The sequence below is a fragment of the Pangasianodon hypophthalmus genome, chromosome 10 (assembly GCF_027358585.1).
Source record: "Pangasianodon hypophthalmus isolate fPanHyp1 chromosome 10, fPanHyp1.pri, whole genome shotgun sequence".
In the NCBI taxonomy this organism is placed as follows: Eukaryota; Metazoa; Chordata; class Actinopteri; order Siluriformes; family Pangasiidae; genus Pangasianodon; species Pangasianodon hypophthalmus.
The window spans coordinates 11865425-11888441 of record NC_069719.1 but is presented as its reverse complement, the minus strand read 5'-3'; the positions used below and the strand labels follow the sequence as shown (position 1 = coordinate 11888441).

Genomic DNA, 23017 nt, shown 5'->3' with positions numbered 1-23017 from the left:
ACGTTCCCCACTGTGGCCCCTGCAAACGGACGAGGTTCAAACAAAGTGCTAGGTGCTAATGAACAGAGTCCTGACAAAGTTTGTTTTCCTGCACCGAACCATGCATATAATGGCTTCATTCAGAAGCGGTGGCTCAGCCATGGAAAGAGCTAGTAAAGAAATCCCAAAGTGTTTGGGTGACCTTCCTGAACTTCATACAAACTCGTTTGCCTTGTGGGCCTAGTCAAGGGAGTTTACATATTCATGAGAGACATGCTGCAGCAACAGGGCAGAGATGCCTACATGCTATGAATTTCCCTTACTGTTACACAAAAACCTAGAAAACAAATAAACAAGAAGCAGAATAAGCAATGAGTGCATGCTGTCACATTTAATACAGTCAGGAAATAAGGACAGTATGACATCGAAGGACAGTAAGACATATGAGAGCATTATTTAGATTAAAAACAAGAAAATACTGAATATAATAACCTGGCTAAATTAATTTCAGTATTACTGTTGCTAATAGTATCTCAAGACAAATAAAAAGAAAGTATGGCAAAGAATGACTCCTAGTATGTCAGTAAGAATTGATATGATATAAATTCACATTTCTTGCTTATTTTACACTAATATGATAGCTTATGATTTAAATAACGTGGTCTAATCATTTTTTTGGTATCCGTTTAATTTATGTAATGCCTTAACTCATATTCTAGAATTTCTGAACACTGACATTTTATTTTACTGACGTTTCATGCAGGTTATCAGAGCCTTGGGATTTGCTCAGATCTTCTCAAAAGGGTCCTATCAATTTCCTCCAAAGATCGGCATCCTTTTGCATAACAACATAAACAATAAAAAAATTAAATATTATATGTAACACCTGATCTTAATGTAGTAAATGACAGAAATCTACTTTTATCATGCTAGTATTTATAATTATTCTTTGGATGAATGTATGTAGGAACTGGAAAGTGGTACCTGTGAGAGCTAATGCAAGGTGAAGTTCCTGTCGTAGCAACTGGAGCACATCGCTGACACCTTTCTCACCCTAATAACAGCAAAAGATATTTTTGTGGTCAATTTTGTATTAACTAAACTAAAGTTAGTTTTAGTAGAAAAAGTTCTGCTGCCATGTTTTCTGTCACACCTCACAGGCCAGGCCCCACAGGATGGGTCTTCCTACAAACACAGCCTTTGCCCCCAGCGCCAGGGCCTTCAGCACATCTGTACCCATGCGTATGCCTCCATCCAGATAAACTTCTGCCCTGCCACCCACGGCCTCCACGATCTCAGGCAAGGCATCGATCTGCTCTCACACACAGGCACATTGTGTTGCACATTTATTATGCACATTTTGGCTTTCTCGAACTACTATACTAGAAAATATGACCCACAAAGACGTCAGAGCAGTAAAAAAGACTAGTTTCCATAAACCTTTTGACATTTAATAAACAGTGTATGAAGGTTGCTATGATGAAATAAACCAATAACATACGCATTGGACAAAAATACAGCATGAGAATTGTGCGATACCTACAATCAGAGCTTTTAGTCACGCTGCCGTGTCACACCTTAAAGAACCAACACCCAGGCAACGCTAACTGAGATGTAATTTTCAGACCACAGTTGTTTACTGAAGAGATAACATGTGGCTTGGGGATCTCTAAAGAATAAGCACTGTTTACTCTTTCACTAGGCACTTACAGTGGCTGGAACACAATCAAGCTGTCTTGCTCCATGGTTTGACACAAGTATCCCATCAACACCATATTTCAGAGCTTCTCTGGCATCTTCCGCTGCAGCAGAGATTCAGTATAAACAAGATGTTGGCATTAAGTTAAGCATACACGTTTCTCTTTGCATAATATGTAAGGAATAAAACACAATGGGGTGTGCTCTTAGAGGAAACACAGATACCTAAGACGTCTCCCATAAATGTTAAATAAACATCTCTTTACAGGAAGTTTCACCATATAATTACAAATTATACATTTTCTTGGTTAAGTAATAACACATTATTATTATTATTGTTATTATTATTATTATTATTATTATTATTATCATCATAAGGTTATGTGGAGCGTCAAACATACAAGGTCCTGAGAGCGAGCTATCACTATAGAAATTACAGTCTATTAGAACAAGCACACCCTTATAAAACTGTGATTTGAATTATAGTTAGCAATATTATTAAAGCTGTTGTTATAAATTAATCACTTTCTGGCCAATCAGATTTGACTGCTTAACACTGCTGTGGTAGAAAGATATTTAAAGGAAGCAGTAATATTTTGCTCTAAACTGTTAATACTTCCTTGCCGGCTGCCTTAGAAATTGTTAACATAGCTGGCATTGTTTAACATCAGAGTTTTTCTTTTTTTTTTTTTTTTTGAATATATGGACCATTGAGGATGGTGTCATTTCCCATAAAGACCATACTTTCTCTATTTCCACATCATAACCTACAAACTCCATCTCCAAGTGATCTTAGTTCCAGACCCAGCAAGATCTGAAAATTAAAGGCCGATCTTGAAGAAAGATAACAACGGTTTTAACCATATGGAGGCCATTATGTGTAGGAGCTGCAAACTTCACTGCATATCGTTCCGACCATGAAATAAGGTACACATTGTATTTAATTAACACGCCCTTGCTGACATGCAGCTCACATATCATTTGCGTTTTGATCGCATTATGCAAATCCCTTTGACAGTATATCAGTGGCTCATTTCCAGAGACCAAAGGCCGCAGACGGATGAGCGCAGACGCTCTAATCTCTCCTCCCAGCTGGAGCACTCACCTCTCAGAACTCCTTTAACCACCACAGGCAAGGAAGTGATTCTTTTTAGCCAAGCAATGTCCTCCCACTTCACTGTAGGATCTATGGACTGAGCCACATACACTGCCAGGCCGCTGTCCTCCCCGTAGCCCTCTTTTGATGAGAATGCTAAATCAGGCGTTTCAAAATTGGCCATCCTGAAAAAGAAAGAGTGCAAAAAATCACATTAATTTGCAGAATGTTGTTTTTGGTCAGTGTTTAAAAAGCCAGGTTGGGAATGAAGCCAACCAGTAGCACTGCTGCTCAATAGCACCTTGTTGATGCTGCTGCTGCTGCACCTTAAAAAAGTTCAGGAAAGCCTATGAAGGCTGTATCATGTCATTTCTGGTGGAAAAGGAGTAGGCTACCACTTGAGAAATATATGATCTGCTCACAAACTTCATTTCGTTTTCAGATTGCAATAATTCACCTAGCAGCACAGGGCAGGAAGCCTTCGCTTTCATCAGGCTGTTTTCTTTAGCCTAATGTAATGAGGGGTAGTGAAGATTAACCAGTTCCTATTAATCCCCATGAGCGACTTGCTAATCTACTGTAAGACGTGAGGGAAAAAAGTTTCCCTGGTTTTAGAAGCCAGATTTCTGTTCCATAAATACGTAAGCCTGCTCAGGGACCATGGTTCAGTTTTCAAGAGAAAACAAAGCTGTCTGTGTGGGGCCAAAATTCAGATGGGCTTTGCTTTTCAAGAAATCTCACAGGAATGTCAGCATTAGACACTTGTCTCTCATTAGATACTTGTAGACATGCATGAACTGTAAGTGGTTTTCTAAAAAAGGTTTAGAGCTTGTGTGTGATTCCGTGTTTGTGGTACCATTTAACCCTTGTAACACTTAAAGTAACTTTTTAAAATCATTCTTTTTCATTGAATCTAAGAAAACATGCATTCATGATGTCATCTAAGGCAACAATAATTCTTTTTACAACGTTTCGTTGAGGACATTGGCTGCATTTTCCTCTTAAATCAGTAACGGGGTAGAGTTTTTTTTTTATTTTTTATTTTTATTTTTTTTTATCATAGTATTACCAAACACTCAAAATGTGGTTAACTAATGTCCAACTAATGTGGTTAACTAATGTCATGCTTAATGGCATGAGGACATGAATAACTTAAAATCTTTCAAAAAAAAAAAATAAATAAAGAATGAGAGAACTTACTTGTGTTTTTACCCATGATCTTAAGGAAGGTGAAAGTTCCTGTTTAAAGATGAGGTGAGTGTGTTGAGGTAACAGGGTTTGAACAAAATTAAATAAAATATATGTATTTCATGAGCTATAATGAATGGAAGCGTATGTTTAACGCATGAGATGTTAAATTGATTCATACATTAACACAAAAATATTAAGATTATTGAATGATTATATTTGAACGATTATATTTCTTACATTTGAATGATTATATTTATTACAAGTTGTCGGTTTTATTTTTTTAAGTAATTTATCTGATATATGCATATAGGTTGTTGTGAAGGACACTTGTTTATTTTTATTTGTAAAATATCTTTTTCTTTGTACTCATACATACATTCACCAACCACTTTATTAGAAACACCTGCTTATTCATGCAATTATCCAATCAGCCAATCGTGTGGCAGCAGCACAATGCATAAACTCATGCAGATAGAGGTCATGAGCCTGAGTTACTGTTCATATCAAACATCAGAATGAGAACAAATGTGATCTCAGTGACTTGGATGTTGGTGCCACCTGAGCTGGTTTGACTATTTAAGAAACTGCTGGTCTCCTGGGATTTTCCTGCATGACAGTCTATAGAGTTTAGATAGAATGGTGCAAAGAGGATGGACAGACTGGTATGAGCTGACAGGAAGGCTACATTAACTCAAATAACCACTCATTACAACTGTGATGGGCAGAAAAGCATCTCAGAATGCACATTTTGAATCTTGAGGGGGATGGACTACAACAGCTGAAGACCACATCTCCTGCCAGCCAAGAACACGAAACTGTGGCTAGAGTGAGCACAGGCTCACTGAAATTAGATAACTAAAGATTGGAAAAACATCTTGACTGATTGGATAAATGCTTGAATGAGCAGGGGTACAGATGTTCCTATTAAAGTGGACAGTGAGTGTATTTGTAAATGTAATATCAGTGAGACACAAAATTTCTGTTGTTTTTTGTGCATAAAACGAGACTGTGAAGGTTTTTTTTTTTTTTTCGCAAAGGTACAGATTGTATGACACTAGTTGCTAAATTCCTTTAACCAGGAGACTGGCACTGTGTGCAGTATGCCCTGCAGTAAGCGCTCCACTTGCACGTTCACAAAAGGGTGTGAAACCCTGTACATGGCACACTAACATGTTGCGCATAGTTGCCTCCACTTTTACCTCAAATGAGAGGGCAGCTTGAAGCGATTGCGTACGTCATCGTGTCGCTTGCCAAGATAAGGTGTGTCCACTGTGACAAAGATACCCTTATACCCAGCCTCTTCAGCCCTCCTGACCAGAGACTGAGTCAGTGCTCGGTCTTTGTAAATGTAGAGCTGCATCCAGCGCACGCCAGCCGGGGCTGCTTCTGCTACTTCCTCTATGGTGGAGGTGGCCCAGGAGCTCAGCATCATGCCTGTGCCAGCGGACAAACAAGCTACAGGAAAGAGACAAATAAACATTGTTATGTGCTACTTTTATAGTAAAAATATTAATAAAAAGCTCTTAGGTGAAACATAGGTGAATAATGTCTGACTACTATAAACCACAATTACCAATTTAATACTAAAGGGTTAGCTCCTAAAAAGGAAAGAGCAAGAGCTTCTTTTCTCACTCACCATTTTCCAGCTATGTTGAATATCATAATAATGAAAAACCCAACACAGAAACAGTGGCATTGATGGAGATATTTGTGCTTGAGCATCGTGTACAGATGAGGAGCTGAGAGACCTGGACAGATTAAAGCACTAAAGCACTGCTGCATCAGTCTCTTTATGTAGAGATGGACCCGGGCCTAATTCTGACTGGTGCCGCTATCAACACATAGTCAAATGGCATTGTGGGAAATATAGGAAACCATTAAACGAAATGAAAAGGCTGGAAGTAGAGATACACCTGACCCCCTGTTATTCAAACATTGCTTCTAAACATGTTCTTTTGCAGTGTCACACATTAACGCTTGAGAACTGGATCATACAGTTGAGTGCAAAACTTGCATTCATTTAAGACAAAATGATAAAGGCAAAAATGAAATTGATAGCAGATGATTTTCAGTATAGCAAGTAACAAAAATGGTCAAATAATGTTAACATTTTAAAGGTGAGAAAATCCATTTTGAAGGTGATATAAATATTCTTTAATAACCTGTATGCCCACTAAACCTTTATAACTGTCTCAATGTCTTTTGTATTCTCCGAACAGCTTTTTGGATCCTAATACTTGTAATAACTGACATCTCTGCTTGGGCAATATTTGCCAATTCTATCTGATATACCTTTCCTCACCTGGCAAAATGGCACACACTGCCTTCTTTAAGTCGGATTAAGAGAGTTATGGGAAAAAAAACGACTTCTTGATTTTTTTTTTAGCCTTGATGCATGATTCAGCCACATTTATTTTGTAACTTCCTGGAATTATTTTTACTGGCAGATAAATTGCAATTTTGCAATCTTTTTCTAGCTATGAAGCTTTGGGTTGGAACTAAAGGGTTCCAGCACCCTTAAGAATCTGTGTAATTTGAACACTGGATGTAAGGATGAGATTCTTTGCAGCATGACACAGATTATCCCTTATGAAAAATCACACATATTTCACACGTAATTATGTGAGTAGTATGTGATCATATGTGGGAAGTATGTGGAAAAAAGTGTACTCAAGTACACCTGTGACAGCACGTAAATAATCAACACATTCATGTGATCACATGAAAACAAATGAATTACTGGAAATAAATGAATTGTCGGAAAACCACACAGGAAAAATAAAAACACATGGACTTCCTGTGAAACTTCCATGTGTGAAGCATAACATGAAGTGTATAAAAACACTTTTATAATCATATGTGAAGTTGGTGTGACTACTGTGTAAGAGAAACATGAGAATATGGGCATATTGGTTATATACCTGTTATGACTGCTGTAACAGAGTGCAATGTGTGAACTATTCACCCATGTTTTGGGTGGTGAAGAGGTGAAGCGCCTGCTGTAACATCATGTCTAACACAGACCTGGAGCTCCACCACGTGGTGTGTTATATTATTACAATATGGAGTCCACTGCTCAGTGTGAAGTGTCCTCTAGCTGCATGTCTCACCTCTGGCAGTAGCAAGCTCTCCTTCAGGATGAGCCATTCTCTGCATTGCAGTGGCTGCTACACACACAGGCATGCTCACCCTCTGTCCCAGCAGAGTTGTAGACATGTCCACCTTGGACACATCTTTAAGCACGCGTGGGAACAAGCGCCACCTACAACAGGAAAGAGGGAATACACTCTGATGATGAAGAAGCAGGGGAACATTAATCATCGACTCACTGTAATTCATCCCTCAGTACATAAGCTGCCTACTTTGCACTACATCAGATCCCTCATCGGGTCATTATTCCTTTTCCTCTTCATATGGTCATTTTTCAAACCTTTCACTTTTACTCAAGCCCTAAAGCTACTGGTGCAAAACACACACTCTCACTATTTGCCTTATTATTTATTCACATCCTTTCTTTTCTTCAACATTTCTTAAACACTAGTTCCAGATGACTATGCTGATTTTTGACTCTGACTTTTCTCTTCTTATATCTTTCTTTTCTGTCCTACGTTTGTCCTCTCATCTAAACTACTTTTCTTCTCGTCTCTTCTTCTTTCTCTTGTTTTCTTGCCTTCTAATCTCCCCTAATCTCACACCCTTCTCTTCTCATTTCACATCCCTCTCTTCTCATCTTCTTCTCTTCTGCTGTCTTCTCTTTTCTTTTCTCCTTTGCTTGTCTTACCTCCTGCTAATCTCCTGCGCTTCTTTTCATCTTTCCTTCTCTTTCACTTCCATCGCATCTCCTCTCATCCTGTTCTGTTCTTGACTCCTTGTTTTATCTCCTTCTCTTGTCTTATTCTCTTCTCATCTCATATCCTTCTTTTCTTTCCTACATTTCTCTTCTCATCTCCTTCTCCTCTCTTCTCTTCTCTTGTCATTTGCTTCTCTTGTTTTTTTTTATCTCCTTCTCTAGATTCAGCTAACTATTCTGTTTTTGACTCTTCTCATCTACTTTTCTCTCCTACATTTCTCCTCTCATCTCATTATCTTCTCCTCTCATTCTCTTCTTATCTCATTTTCTTGTCTTCTCATCTCCATCTCTTGGTTCTCATCCCCTTCTCTTGTCTTCTCATTCTCATCTCTTCCTCTTCTCATTCCATTCTGTTCTCTTCTCATCTCTTTCTCCTTTCTTCTCTTCCCTTGCCCTTCTCTTTTCTCTTCATCCTGGTCGGGGTCACGTTCGATCCGGGGCCTATCCCGGGAATACTGGGAGCGAGGTGGGAATACACACTGGATCTCATGCATCATGTTAATCCACTTCCGCTCTGTGATATCTCCTTTCCCATCACTTACGTACTTTTCCAGTGTGTGATGTTATAGGCATTATATAAAGCAGGAACAAAGCTATATTCTGGAGACACAGGTTCAATTCACTGAGCTGTTTTAAGCAGACACATTACTGTGAAAAACAGAGCACCACCACAGAGCTCTTAATTGTTGCCTGTCACTGTTAATGGCTGATGTAGTCAGGGTGAACTGGCTACAGCTGACTAACTACAGCTACTTTAACTTTCCATAATCACTCCCTGGACCCCGGGCTTAATGGTTTGTTCTTGATTATACTATAAATAATGTAGCACAAGGTTTATCTACATAATGACAGGCTTTTCGTTTTTGTTGACACTGCTTTAGGGCGTTTTCCTCTTCTCAGTTGCACTCTGAAGCGCATCACACTACCCACACAGGAGAGAACAGCGGGGAAAGCTGGGGCAAAGGAAGAGTTCAGAGACCTCTCACATCCATACAGTAGAGTAAGAATAGAAGAAAAGCAGGGCTGTGAAATGGTTTGGATGTGTATTTTTTTGATGCGTAGGGACTGACACATGTTGTAATGGAATGGCTCATGTTATTAACTTGGTGTCTGAAGTCAATTTCCCAAACCTTTGTTGTGATGGTTTATATTTCCTGCTTGATATGTCACAGCTTCCACCACAGCATGCGTCTGTGTTACTTGTCTTAGTAATGACAGTGGAGAAAAGAGTTATATGTGGAAAAACAATGTGCAGAACAATTCAGAAATAGTTTCTTTTACTACATGGCATGACAGAAGTGTATTTGTTTGATTTATTATATGGTCTCTCCATTAGAGGACGTTTATGTGCATTGTAGCACGCATACCCTGTAACTGGATTTCCAGCTTGTAACTTGTATGAATTCCTAAGCAGCACAGGGTTATTGATCTGTTATTAAATAGTGTGGTTTTACCTGTTCTTTGCACAACTCAGGTTTTTTAAAACATCAAAAAAAGCTAAGATTTATAGGATTTATTACTGTGTCAAATTAATTATGAAGTGTGGACTCAAATGTGTCAGAGCACATCAAATGAATTCTTTTCCACATTCTTCATAAATCATTTAATATTATTTCTTATTTCTTACACTCAGGCTTCGTAGTCAAAGTATAGTATTGCTAATTAGTCCTATTATGCAAAAAACCCAAGAGGTTTACTATTGAACCATAGCTGAAAATGAAAAGGATTTTTGTGTACATTTGTCTTAGCCACTCCAGCTTACCACGCTTTGAAGAACAAATAATCAAATCTCAGAAACAATTACTAGATATTTACATCTGCATTTTCACAAAGGCATACGAAAAAAGATTTTCCACATAACCAGAGATCATCCTGATTTTTGATCTTCAAAAGCACAATTTTGTGATTTGTGTGTTCATGTTGGATAGAGCAAGCACTTTGCCATTATACCATCACATACCTTTTGAAAGCTGCTACATTATCAGCTAGTGATTCCTGCTGATCTGCTCCAGAGAAATAATAATCAAATACTGCTTTGGGTAAGATTCTTTTAGCTTGCTGTTCAAAATCACTCACACACACTGGCTTGATGGACATGTTTCCTGAGAGATGACCCTTCATCTGTCTCTCTCTCTGCAACATTGCCCAGAAATCAACAGCTCACCTATAAATAATTAACTCCAAAAACTTTGGGGAGTTTCACAACAAATGTTTGTCTACCGAGGGCTGATGTTGCTGTAGGGTGTTGAGCCTTGTAAAGGGTTGAACAACCCACGCTGTTTGAATAAAAATCAATACCATGTGCTGTGTGTAAAAAATAGGATGAACCCCACAACCTTGCATTAGTGCCTTCACACAATTCTTCTACATGCAAAAAGGAAAAGGCAGTCTAGAGAAGGAACCCATTACGACTGATTGAATGTGTGATTAAAGGTGTAATTCTTAATCGGGTTAATAGGCATATATTTCCTCAAGAGGAAAGATATCCCTCTGAGCACATCCTGCACCACATTGCTGTGTAGGTTGTAGGCTGTTAATATTCCTGCTGGTTTAGATCCTTCTCGCTATATAGCCTCCTCTGCAGCTTTATGTAACAGTATTGCAGTGCTCTTCTCATCTCTGTATCCCACACATCCTGAGTTCAGAGGACGTTATCTAAACTTCCATCCAACTTTAAATCAAAGGAAAAAATAGAAAAAATGTAAAATAATGTGTATGATTTACATTAGTTTTTCAGGTAATGAACAAACTTATCATAATATTAGCCATGCATTATAATTTGATTTAAAAAATTATACACAAAATTACCAGTGGGACCATAAAATACTGCATTGACCTGAATGTCTGTTTAATCTCCAAGATTGCAATGTCATCAATATGTGTGTTTGGTGTAGTATAAATATGTATGACACAAAAACATGATTAACAGTTTATATTCCAAATTTCAACAGTCAATAGTATAAAATATATATATAACAGCATATCATAGCATCACTCAAACATTGCATCTATGTCAATGAAGTCCTCCAAAATTACTGGAAGAAATGGATGTAATTATTATGTGCTACCAAATTGTAAATTGTATCCACGTTCATTGCTCTAAAAATAACTTGTCCCAATACGTTGCAAAAACACACAAATAACAACATCCATAAATACCCAACAAATTTAAACACTGTCTATTTTTAAGCTTCATCCATACAAGGCTTGTGCGATACACAATACTACACTGCCATATTACCAGATCTGCCAAACACTACACACCTTTTTTCATAGGAGCGCCGCAATTTAACAGAATAATAACAACAACAGAATAAGCTTGTATGAGTTATCAGTGACAAATATGCCAAAAGAGCAGTCTTTTTCTCCCCAGTAAAACTATAGATGAGCCAACTGACATATTAATCTGGAATGATTTGCGCAGGTGTTTGGAGCTCCCTCGCTTTCTGTCAAGTTAAATGGAGAAAGTTTTGATTTCTTTAATGTGAAATAATATTATATTAATATCTTTTATTAATAAATAATAATATTAATATCAGTGTATGTTCGACTCAGCTAACATTAGACAAGTATATATATTTAACATATATATTTAATATACATTTATCAGGAATGCCACCAAAAATTTTGGGCAAAAATGGTCAAAAAAAAGCTCTTACAAAGATGTGGACATAAAAAGATGAAATAGGCCTACAGTGAAGTAATAAATCTAATAATTTTAATTGGAAAGTGACTAAATACACTTATTTGCTCTCCTGCACTGTTCAGCACTCAGACATGTTCAAACACTGAGCAGCATCAAAAGAGAAAATATCAGCCATGTGGACATTAGATTTGTAAAATAATTATGTAATGAAAGTCTACTATTATGGATTTTTTTTTTAACTGTTTAATGCACATCAGAATCACCTAAATATCCACCATCCAGCTTTTTCCATGATTGCAACTGCCAGTGTTTGCCTAATTCCGATTCCCATTTGCGGGTACATGTGGTACTGAGGCAGTAGGCATACTGATGCTGCATATTTACTCGAGATTTCTGTTGCATCTGTTGAGAACATGAGATGTTAGGAATAGGCTACTGTGGTGTGCAAATGCCAAAGGTGAAACGGATTCTGTCAGATTCAGTAGAACACCACACCAACAAAGTCTTCATATCATTAGATAAAATTCACTATCACTGTAATGCTTTTGGGCTTTTTTGGTGTAGTTCTGGTGATTACGGTGTAGAAAAATTAAAATTGAACTGTAATCTAATGAGAATAACAGAAACTGAAATCTTGAGTAAATATGCAGCACTGGTATGTTTACTTCGTAACACGTGCACATGAAGGAGAGTCGAACTCTGTTGGGGAGAATTCGGCTCAACAGCGGCAAGCAGCTCCTAATTGCACAGCTGAGAATATTACTACACCATTCCCTACGGAAATGCCCGCTTTCCTGTTGGTTCTGGACGATTAAATCGTTTATTGTAATTTTCTTAAATGGTAAATCGCAAGCAGGGAAAAAAATCTATATCGCACAAGCCTAAATACAACAAAAGTAATGGCCTGGCATCACCATTAAAATACTTCAGTTTATTGAGTATTGTATACTGCATGGTAAACTACATGGTCTCAGTTTTCATTTAATCTAATGAATGCATCGAACCTATTAGCAGAGCTAGGCGATTGCGACTCTACTTCATAAACAGATTTTTAATACTTATGCAGACATGAAACAACTCAGAGATCATCATACAGAAGCCTGGTTCTCAATGTGGTTTGTAAAATATAATCAGGGGTCTGTGATTTTCTAATTTTGTTCAGTAAAAAACTCTCTGGCTCCAGTAAACAGGCAAAATTGTACATGTTTAAATAATGTGCCTAAATTTTTGAAGAGTCTCTTTGTAAAATAAATCTGTTGAGTTAAATGGGTCCCTGACTGCTAAAAATTTGAAAACCCCTGATGTAGAGCATCCTGCTGACAATCTATAATTCACGATGATGATTCTCCTCACACTCAGAGTGCCTTCTGCATCAGATGCCTTCAGTCACTTTCACTGAAATAACTTTTACAAAAGCAGTTTCATACCCTGGAATGTAAAAGCATGCACTTTCAGTTGTTACACTTATTTAAAAAAAAAAAAAAAAAAAAAAAAAAAAAAAAAGGCTGCATTTTTTTCCACTCAACAATGGTGTAAACAAAAACACATTCCACTTGCAACATTTTTGTATGTACATAATAAATATGTACATCCTAAATGCAAAATACAAATATTAACCAGGTTTTTGGAGATTTCTTAAAATATAATATAATATAATATTATATATATATATTTTTTTTTTTATATATTATTTTTCTTTTTTAATTTTAAGAACATTATAGTCACATGTTGTATGATGTATCCTTGGCAATAGTTTTTTTTTTTTTTTATAAGCAAATACTATTATTTTATAAGATTTCTCCTAAGTTACACACTAAAATACTGGAATCCACAGGTGGGGTTTGACAGAAACAGGGACGGGCTGGATAAGGTAGATAAACACTGATTAGGAAAGAGGAAATAAGTGTTCAGCACTTACAGTGCTGCATTCAGCTTTGCTGTGGAGTTTCTCTATTTTGGTGTAAACTGCATTTCAAATTTCCAGCCTTTGCTGAAGTGTTATGTGGCCTCAGGACTGTTTGGTCCCTGAGGTTTCCTCTTCCTCACTGAGGTGTCTGTAGATTGCTCACTGCTTCCAGCTGCAGCTTCAGTGCCAGGGCTTCCTTCCTCCTCCGTGAACTCCTCCTCTCCAGACACCCGCTCGCTCTCATTGTCCAGGTCAGATGCATGCTTCTCCTCTGTCAGAGGGTCATCCACTTCATCCTCAGAGCCTTCATATTTCTGAAGTACAACTGGACAGGCAGAGATATGAGTGGATAGTATGAAGAGTGGAAGTGCATTTCTATAAGCAGAGGTGACAGCATATGCATATATGTATATATATATATATATATATATATATATATATATATATATATATATATATATATATGCATATATGTATATATATATATATATATATATATATATATATATATAGATAGATAGATAGATAGATAGATATTTTACATATATAAAAATTAGTACAAAATTAAAATAAGTCCATATTCAGTCTGCAGTCTGATCCATGTCAGATGTTGCACAAGACAAAACGTTCTACACCTGAATCTGAGCATCAGTATAAAAACTTGGTCTTTGCACTTTTACCCTGCCATTTATCAAAGGAAATCAAACAAATTAATCAACCTGTCTGCCCATAATATAGTCTACATACTGAAAGATATTAAATGGTGACAGACAGCACAATCCTCCCTGTGCTTTGTATGTCAAAAAAAGGGGGGGAAAAAAACAGAAAGACAAAAGTCTGATGTGACTGCTAATTAGCAGCTCCTAATTTTTTTTTTTCACCAACCAAAGACACCACAGTTCATGTGCTTTTTTTCTTTGGCTCACGAATTCACAAGTCAAAGTTCACCTAGATAAGTTGGTGCACAGCAGAGCAAAAGTACTGCCACCAAAAGCATGTGACTTTCATACCCCAAGTCCTTTTCTCTTTCAGGGAATTGGCCTTTCTTCTGGGTGAATTTTATTCATGCGTGGTCTGACTGCTGCTTTAGATGAGAAAGCAGAAAAGTGTAGTTTTCTGCTATCAAATCCTATAGCATAGATGTTGGCACCTCTGTAGAAGCCATAGGATAGGAAAAAATATTGAATATGTAATATAAGAATGAGAAAAAGAAACTTTATATACAGTCCCCTCTGATAGTATTGGAATGGCAAGGCCAATTCTTTTCTTTTTGCTACACACTGAAGGCATTTGGGTTTGAGATCAAAAGATGAAAATGAGACGATAGATCAGAATTTCAGCTTTCATTTCCTTGATGCAAGGGATATGTAACCAAATATTAAGTGTTATTTACTTTTACTTTAAGACTATCTGTTCCTATACTTTCACAAAGGTGTCATGTTCGAAGCTGTTTAACACATCTGGATGTAAATATCAGGAAATGAAAGCTGAAATTCTGATCTAATGTCTCATATTCATCTTTTGATCTCAAACCCAAATGTCTTCATTTTGTAGCAAGAACAAACAAATTTACGTGAAACAAAACCTGACACCTCAGTGCTGGAAATAAAATCATACAAGCTGCCCAAAACCCAGAAAACAACACCTGCCGGTTGGGACTACTTTACATCAAATGCCAGCAGCACAGCCAAAGCATGTGCTTTCAAAATAATATTAATTAAAAACAATAAGAGCTGGGACTTTAACACCAGATTGAGCTTGCATCTGGATTCATTTGCCTATGTAAATTTATATTTTAATTTAGGTCTGGACCAGTCTTAATATATGGCATATATATATATTATTCATCTTACCAGTCTTATCCTCTTTGTACTTTGGCCTAGATGGGCAAATGCAGTCTGCGATCAGCACCAGCATCTGTTAGACATGCAGAGTTTTAGATTAGATTTAGGAGTACTGGCAAGTTTCTTCTACAATGCAAGGTTCCAGTTCCACCCACTTTATTCCCAAACGTGCAGTACAATAGATAATGATTACACAACCAACAGTTGTATAACACTTTTGCGGAACACCTTTATTTTCTTACATAATTTCTAATGCTGCAAGTCATTATCTCTTTGCCAGTGGTAAGAGAACTATCAGAACATTAGAACTGAGATAGTCAGGTACATTTTCTCCCTAATGTTAATGCAGAGGAAAATTAAAAAAAAACTAACTTTTAAAAAAAAAACTTTTAAAAGTGCACTTTTAAGGGCCTGTGGAAAAGTTACGCATGAAACAATTTCATTAAATAATAGGACGGAACAACATCAACTTCATTCTTTCAACCAGCTGGATTTAGGTAGTTTTTACTTACCAGGCCGAGGAGAAGGCCCAGGAACAGCGTGACAATGGCAAAGATTACATAAGAGCCCCATGACGGAATGCCAAGAGTGTTGGTTAGGTATGTGTGGATTTGCTGAATTGGATAAAAAAATATAACCGGGATGATTTTATGATACAAAAACTTCTTTCCAACCATTATTACCATATTTCAAGCTATCTAATATTCTCAAACTAAACAAAGTCTAGGTGATTATCTGTTTCTTGGGGTTTGTTGTGTATTTATACCATGGCACTGTTGTGTTTGATTCTCAAATCTTGTGGATTAATTTTCTATAACAGCAACTCTCACACTAGTACCTGCTGCAATATGAGTCACAGGTTTATATTAATGTGCTCACTTTAATATGTTATTTTTCTATATTAAAAACGAATTCACAGGGACTTGAATAGCGGATGCTCTGTAAAATCTGAAGCTGATAAGAAACAGATTAAAACATGTTGTCATTTAAGAAATATATCTAAATGTTGATATGGTGAAGTTTCTGTAAGGAAACATTTATTTCACATTTATGGAAAGACTCTCCAGTGTCAGTTGTTTGTAACAGTCAGCTGTTTCTTTATGTTTTCCGCCATGGGAATGTTTAAGGACAGAGACCCTTGGCAACATGACAAGCTGCATTTTCCCTCCCTTATTAACTTCAAGAGGAATTGAAAAGGCAATGGCTGTTTATAGCTGTTGTAAAATAAATGATAACAGGAACGAATTTGTCTTGCAGATGTTCAACATTAAATGTAACAATAAATGGGTAAAATGTAAGTAAAATGTAAATGTAAAACTGTAATCATTAGGAAATTACTGTGGTACAGGAGGAATAAAACTTCAGGCCATGCTGTTATAGGAGAATAATCAACTTTGCAGTGATCCACATCACACCACCCTGGTGTTCATTTTTTCCCCTTATAACAGCATGCCTCTGTTTTTTTTTCTTTACATGTTACATAAACAGCCAATAAAATACATCATACCCGAATCCACACAGAGAGCCGGAACAGACCAGCCATTCCTGACATCCTGGAATAAAAAAAATATATATATTTCAACAATAGTGATAACAGCAGCACAAATGGCTTCAGATTTGTTAGAAACACATCTCTGAGTTCTGTTGAGAACCTTTGAGTCTTGAACATATCTAAATTAAGATACGCAGAGAGAGATGAGTGCATGCTTTACAAGAAAGATGATGGCGATTTCCATCCTGGCAGCGGCTCCACAGTTTCCCACTTTTTTTGAACAATATATGCTTGGATATCCTCAATGGTCCGTGATGACATGTATCTTCTGAAACTTCCATCTTTAGCACTGCAATAGACAGGAGATGAGCACTTGACCACAGACTATAATACAAGGTGTGATTATATTCCACAGAGAGGCAGTCAAGCTGATATAAAGTGAAAACAAAGCAGACTGATGAATGATTGCACTCCTAAGGAGAGTGATCCAATGATGTATTGTTTATACACTCTGTGAACCATTGTGTGCTACCTGACAATTTTCTTCCTTTTACACATAAAGTAACTTAGTTCGAGCTCTACTTCCCATATTAAAACTGCTGAATTTAAGATTCACAGCTGTGAGTGCCAAGTAATATACACTCAGAGAGTATTCAGGGCTACGTCCCAAACCGCATAACACACACTAATTAGTACAGCTACAACACCTAATCGACAAAATTGATGTAATTTGGTAATAAAAATAGTTGGAATAGAATTTCATTATCATTTAGTTGGTCTAGTTTGTGAAGCATGCTGTGGCACACACGGCATCATTTCATTTAGACTAAACACACATCTGATACAAAAACATTTAAAAACTTTCTCTGTATATTATATACACACTGTAGCATACGATTATCTGAAACGTAATATTATCAGATGAGGCAGGCTTCTTTTAAAAGAGCTTCTGCAGTTACAGTAAAAGTGCTTAGTATTGTCAGCTCTTCCAACATTAAAAGTCAGAACTCTGGAGACTTACTGAAAGATAGTTGGTAGTGAGGTGACCAGAAAGCGCCCACTCAGACCTGCAGAACAGAGCAACACAGGGCAGGGGAGAGAGAATTAGTTATTACAGAAATATATATATAGCAGAGGGTGCAGTGCAGTGCAGCTGCAGGTCCTACAGGCTCATCTCCCGAGTGTGGGAGTTTCGTACTGCTTCAATAGTGGAGCTGTAATACGAGTAAAGTAACTCAGTTTTTTGATAGTGAACTGTAGCAGGGGTCTCATTTTCACCCAACAGCTGAGGTCTCCTCTGACATTCATCTTATACAAGCAGTGAGGAAGAGGCAGTCTTAAAGAGACAGTGTGGCTTGGGTTGGTTATTTGCAGGAGCACAATAAAAGGAAGAAGTCTTCTTTCTTTCTTCTCTCATGGCCCAAAATGTGCACACACATGTTCCTTGGGATTTCTTTACTGGTATTATAATGGAGCTAAAACGTAAAAAAAGGAAAAAACAATGGGGCGTGCTGTTACAAGAAAATAAACAACAACAGGGCGGTGTGATACAGCCTATTATTCTTCTATAACATCACGTCCCAAACTCTGTTACTCCTCTTATACCACAGTGATTTGATTATTAATGAACAACTTGTCCTAATCTTTAACCATCTGTAGTTACATTTAATTTTGTGGAACGTCCACAAAACAAGTTAATTCCTGTTATCACTTGCGTTACTTAAAAAAAAAAAAAAAAACTTACTGAATATCAAAGCGCTGACATCCAGGACTCCATCCATACAGAAATCTTCACAATATTAACAATTATACGTCTTTCTTGTTAAATAACAGCACATTTTATTTGTTTATTATTAGGCTTAGATTATGTGAAGCATTTTCAATACAAGTCACTTTGAATTCACTACAGAAACAATAATATATTAGAACAAGTGTGTTATTATAAACCTTCAGGCAGCCGGCACTACTGTCAGAGCTGTGCAGTTAGAAAAAAATAAAATCAACACCTTCTGACCAATCAGATTCAAGAATTCACCAGCACTGTGGTAAAATGAGCAATTATTTTAACACAGAATAAGTGTAATCAACATAATCAGATGTGGGATGTACATTATATTTTTTGTCCTTATTTTATAACGACAAAACGAGCCATCTTTGCGCTGCTTTGGCACACATATGATCTGTATGCCAAATGTCCTTAACTATTCACCTTCCCTGTCCTTCCCCATCTCCCCTGTTTCTCCTCCCCCCAGGTCAGTCTTTGCCAAGGTTATTCAGTGTCCTTTTGAAAGACTGGTTTTAACATGCAGTTGACCTGAGCTTTCTATTTTAGAGATGCACACACTGATAAGTAGACCACATGTCTACTCACCAAACAAGCCTGACATTAACAACAATATATTAAATTAAAGAACCTGTAGCATAGTAATGGGAGGTATGCTTACTCAACGTCCATGTACCACGAGACACTGACGCTATGAAGTGTAAAGAATTCTCAGGCCCATTACGATAAAAGCCAAAAAACACAACCTTCCCAACAATAAGGCTATGTATATTTTTCACTTGTCCGTTTGCAGCAAACATGACCTACAAACAGTAATACAGTGTGATTATAGAGAAGGTTTAAATTAGTCACAGTAGCTTCATCTGCTCCTCGAAGTGGGTGACAGAGAAACCTTGTGATTTCTCACAATATGCAGTTGTTACTACATTCCTTAGTAAATTCTATCACTGTTCAGCAAATTAATCTGCAAAGTGTAAACATGTAGAAAAAGCACTGAATTGCCACAATGCTGACTTTTAATGATAAGCCTGTCACAAGTATGACCAATGATTGTCGTTCAAACTGTGACTCAAAACTTAATTGTCTTTTCTGGCGACTTTATGCCAGTCATATAATATGAACATAACACTAGAATAATAATGCATGTGCACAGATGTTTATCAACAATGTCCTTAAGTTGCAAGTCCACTAAATATTACGGCATTACGTGACAAATTAGTTCATACAGCAAAGTCTCTGGCCACAAATAATTATTAAACTATGCACACAACTTGGAGCTATATGGAAACATGACTGAGTAGTCTATTGTTAATGGGGATGATCAAGTAATCCTGATCCTAAACATATCGAGTTACAACAGTATACTAGGATAGCGACAAACAATATGATATGATATATATATGATATGATATGGATATTGTGATGGAATTAAAATTACCCACCTTTTCTTTGAGAAATAATGTTTTATAAATGCTGGACTATAAATCTCTGAGCTGAGTGGCATGTGTTAGTGCATTGTTAGCAAAACCATAGCAAAATTGTACATCGCAATTGTGTATCATGAAGACATCTTCAAGTATTGTGATATAAAAGTGCAGGAAAATTTGTATTTTTAATTTAGCACTGAATAAAATGTCATCAAACATGTAAAGCATGTAACATAAGGGGAACATAGGAAACAGCTTTTCCTTTCATTTATTTCAACATCAAATAAGACATTAGGGTAAATTTAAAGATACACTGACATTACAGTTGTATTCCATTCTGTTTTATTGGCTTTCCACAGATGATAGACAGGCTGTAAAGAAGGCTGTGTTGGGTGTATTAACAAAGTGGGTCCTTTTAGATCCACTGAGGTGGCTTGGTGGTTATTTTTAAAAATGGTGTTGCCACGAGTTAGCTTACTACCCTATTTCCTAGCAACAAAGTATTTAACTTGTGGCAAGTATAGTATTTTGAAATGAGTGAGAAAGAGAGAAACACAGAGAAATCAGTTGAATTAGCCACTGAGGCCACAGGAACCTAAGCTTGGGATGACTGATAAGATCACACATTATGGAATGAGGCATAAAGACATACTGGAAAGTGACATGGATACAGCATCACCTTAAGTAAATACACTCCTGCCAAATACTTTTCCTCAAACAGGAGGCCATGTATTAAGTATGATGCTCCCAAAACATATCATGTCATGTTCGTGGCTCATGCAATGCCTGTTTACACTGCACAGTTACAGTGGTCTTTTAATTTTATTACTTGTCACACTGTACAAGATGATCCCAATCAAATCTTGACTGGATTCTATAACAGGCTAAGCGATAATGTGTTCTCCATGTCAGATTATACGATGAAGATCCTCTAACAACAGACCTGCGATTAAAGATTACTGTGTTCTGCTTATGTCATCAATCAGGCTCACTCAGAAAATGGGCTCACGAAAACAGAAAGATACCTCAATGTGACCTTCAGGACGTACCGATATTTTCCTTTCCTTTAGCATGTTCCATTTACATTTTGCCACTACCAAATTTGTGGCTGCCCCATGAGTTTCCGGTCATCCTATGCCATCCTCCTATTGGTGGCTTTTAGATGAGTATTGTGCAGAAAGATTTAAAAAAAACTCAGAAATTACTGACACTGCCAGAACTTTGTTGTGTTTGGTCACAATGACACTAGTTTGGACACGTTCTAAGATCACTGATCTTAACTCAAAACCAAAGAAAATATTTACGATGTGTGATTTTTGTCTGCTACAGGAAAACCGAAACCAAAAATTGTACAGTGTGAACCTGTCTTCAAACAACTGCTGGTGTTGATGAGTTTGGTATCTTGTGGCCACAACAGAATTTTTGCCATAATTAGTTTGTGGCCTCTGAATATTAACGCATAGCCAAGCCTTAATAAAAAATAACCACCATGTCACCTCAGGGGATCAGGAGGTCCCAACTTTGTATGATTGTTTGTCTGTGGAAACAATCGTACCATGTAAATCCAGCTTTACACAATTCATTGCCATGACTTTGGTATCTCATGGCCACAACATAATACTTCGTGGCCATAACATAATTAGCTTGTGGCTTCAAAATATTAATTCATGGCTATGCCTTAAAAAAAATAAAATAAAATACTTTGTCACTTCAAAAGTTATGTATGTCCTAACTTGCAACACTTTTGTGGCAAAAGGAACCTTGGCCCAATTTTTCCCCAGAGTGTAAAAGAGTAAAACGTACCAATCTGGCGTACCACAACATAATACTTCCTGGACATGACATACTCAGTGGTGGGTACAAAAAAATATTAACTCTTGGCCTCCAAATATTAATTCGTGGCTATCCATTAATAAAGCATAACTACTATGCCACTTCAGAAGTTCTGTATGTCCTAACTTGCAATGCTTTTTTTAGGCAAAAAACACCTTGTTCCAATTTTTTCCCCTGAGTGTAAAAGAGTTAAACATACCAATCTGGCAACACAGTCAACCCCAGTCACCCAGTTCAGTAGCTGTGCTGCTACTACAGAGGCCTGTATTATTATCCTGCTATAAGCCTGTATTGTTTATTATTATTATTATTATTATTATTATTATTATTTCCACGCTGTCTGCAAAAACCGCTAGGACAATAAATGACAAACCTGGTTGTTGTGTGACATCAACATTTCCCACTGATATTCCCAGGCTGTGGCTCAGTTTGGCGAAAGCCTCCCAGTCCGCCTGAATGTGCTGACACGCTGGACACCACGGGGCGTAGCTGAGGTCAGATAAACAGCACTGTTACCACTAGCTGCAAATGTTCTCCAGTTATACAACTGCACAATTATTAGCACTAGCTAGCTAAAATGCACACATGGGACTTACATTAGCTAGCACTCTATGCTAGCTCGCTTGTGTACAGTGCTTGCATGAGTACAGTCATATATGCAGTAAAATGTATCAGTGTTATAAAGCTCTTTCACCCAGGCTACATGACTTCCGCTCTGTGCAGACAGATGAACAGTGCCACAGTGGGCGTGGCGTGTCAAAAGCTACAGCTGTCCCTTATTAAACCCGCACTGTCAGTGTAATATTGATTAATACTGCTGAAGAATGACCTGGTCGCTCTAATAAAACACTGCAACACATGATACTACTCACAATTTTAACATCCACTCGCCCTCCAGAATAAGGGTCCAGTTGGAGTCAGCGACTGTCAACACACTGCTTTCGGTTTGAGCACTGACATGCTGAAGCTGGACTGCTAAAACAGTTAAAACACAACCGAACCACACCATAGCTCCTAAAAGCTTCAGCTGCCGTGGACGCTTCTGCCCCGCCATATTGCCAGCACACACGCTCGTATGATTGTCAGAGACCTGAATTTCCTCGCCCTCCTTTTCAAGGCAGACTGTAGTGTCAGTATTACACGCCTTCCGCAAATTTCTGGTTACTTTGGCACCGAATATGGTGCTATCCGGTTGGTTGTAAGGGCTCCTGTCTCTTGTTTGTCAGCAGAATGTCCCGCCTAAGCTTCACCAAACGCGCCACTTTCCGTTTG

General features: G+C 37.4%; 2 protein-coding genes across 2 annotated transcripts; both read right to left on the bottom strand.

The window, feature by feature from the left end:
• Window positions 1-355: 355 nt before the first annotated feature.
• hao1 (hydroxyacid oxidase (glycolate oxidase) 1) lies at window positions 356-9971 on the bottom strand. Its single transcript, XM_026934183.3, has 8 exons — window positions 9775-9971; window positions 7075-7226; window positions 5164-5419; window positions 2783-2958; window positions 1690-1781; window positions 1133-1291; window positions 964-1033; window positions 356-814 (listed from the first exon to the last, which is right to left on the bottom strand). The coding sequence occupies exons 1-8, from the start codon at window positions 9954-9956 to the stop codon at window positions 747-749; spliced, it is 1155 nt and encodes a 384-aa protein (XP_026789984.3). The 5' UTR covers window positions 9957-9971; the 3' UTR covers window positions 356-746.
• Window positions 9972-10116: 145 nt separating this feature from the next.
• Window positions 10117-23017, bottom strand: tmx4 (thioredoxin-related transmembrane protein 4). The gene is made up of 8 exons (XM_026934184.3): window positions 22618-23017; window positions 22119-22234; window positions 17724-17769; window positions 16923-17051; window positions 16718-16763; window positions 15723-15824; window positions 15220-15283; window positions 10117-13691 (listed from the first exon to the last, which is right to left on the bottom strand). The coding sequence occupies exons 1-8, from the start codon at window positions 22797-22799 to the stop codon at window positions 13459-13461; spliced, it is 918 nt and encodes a 305-aa protein (XP_026789985.1). The 5' UTR covers window positions 22800-23017; the 3' UTR covers window positions 10117-13458.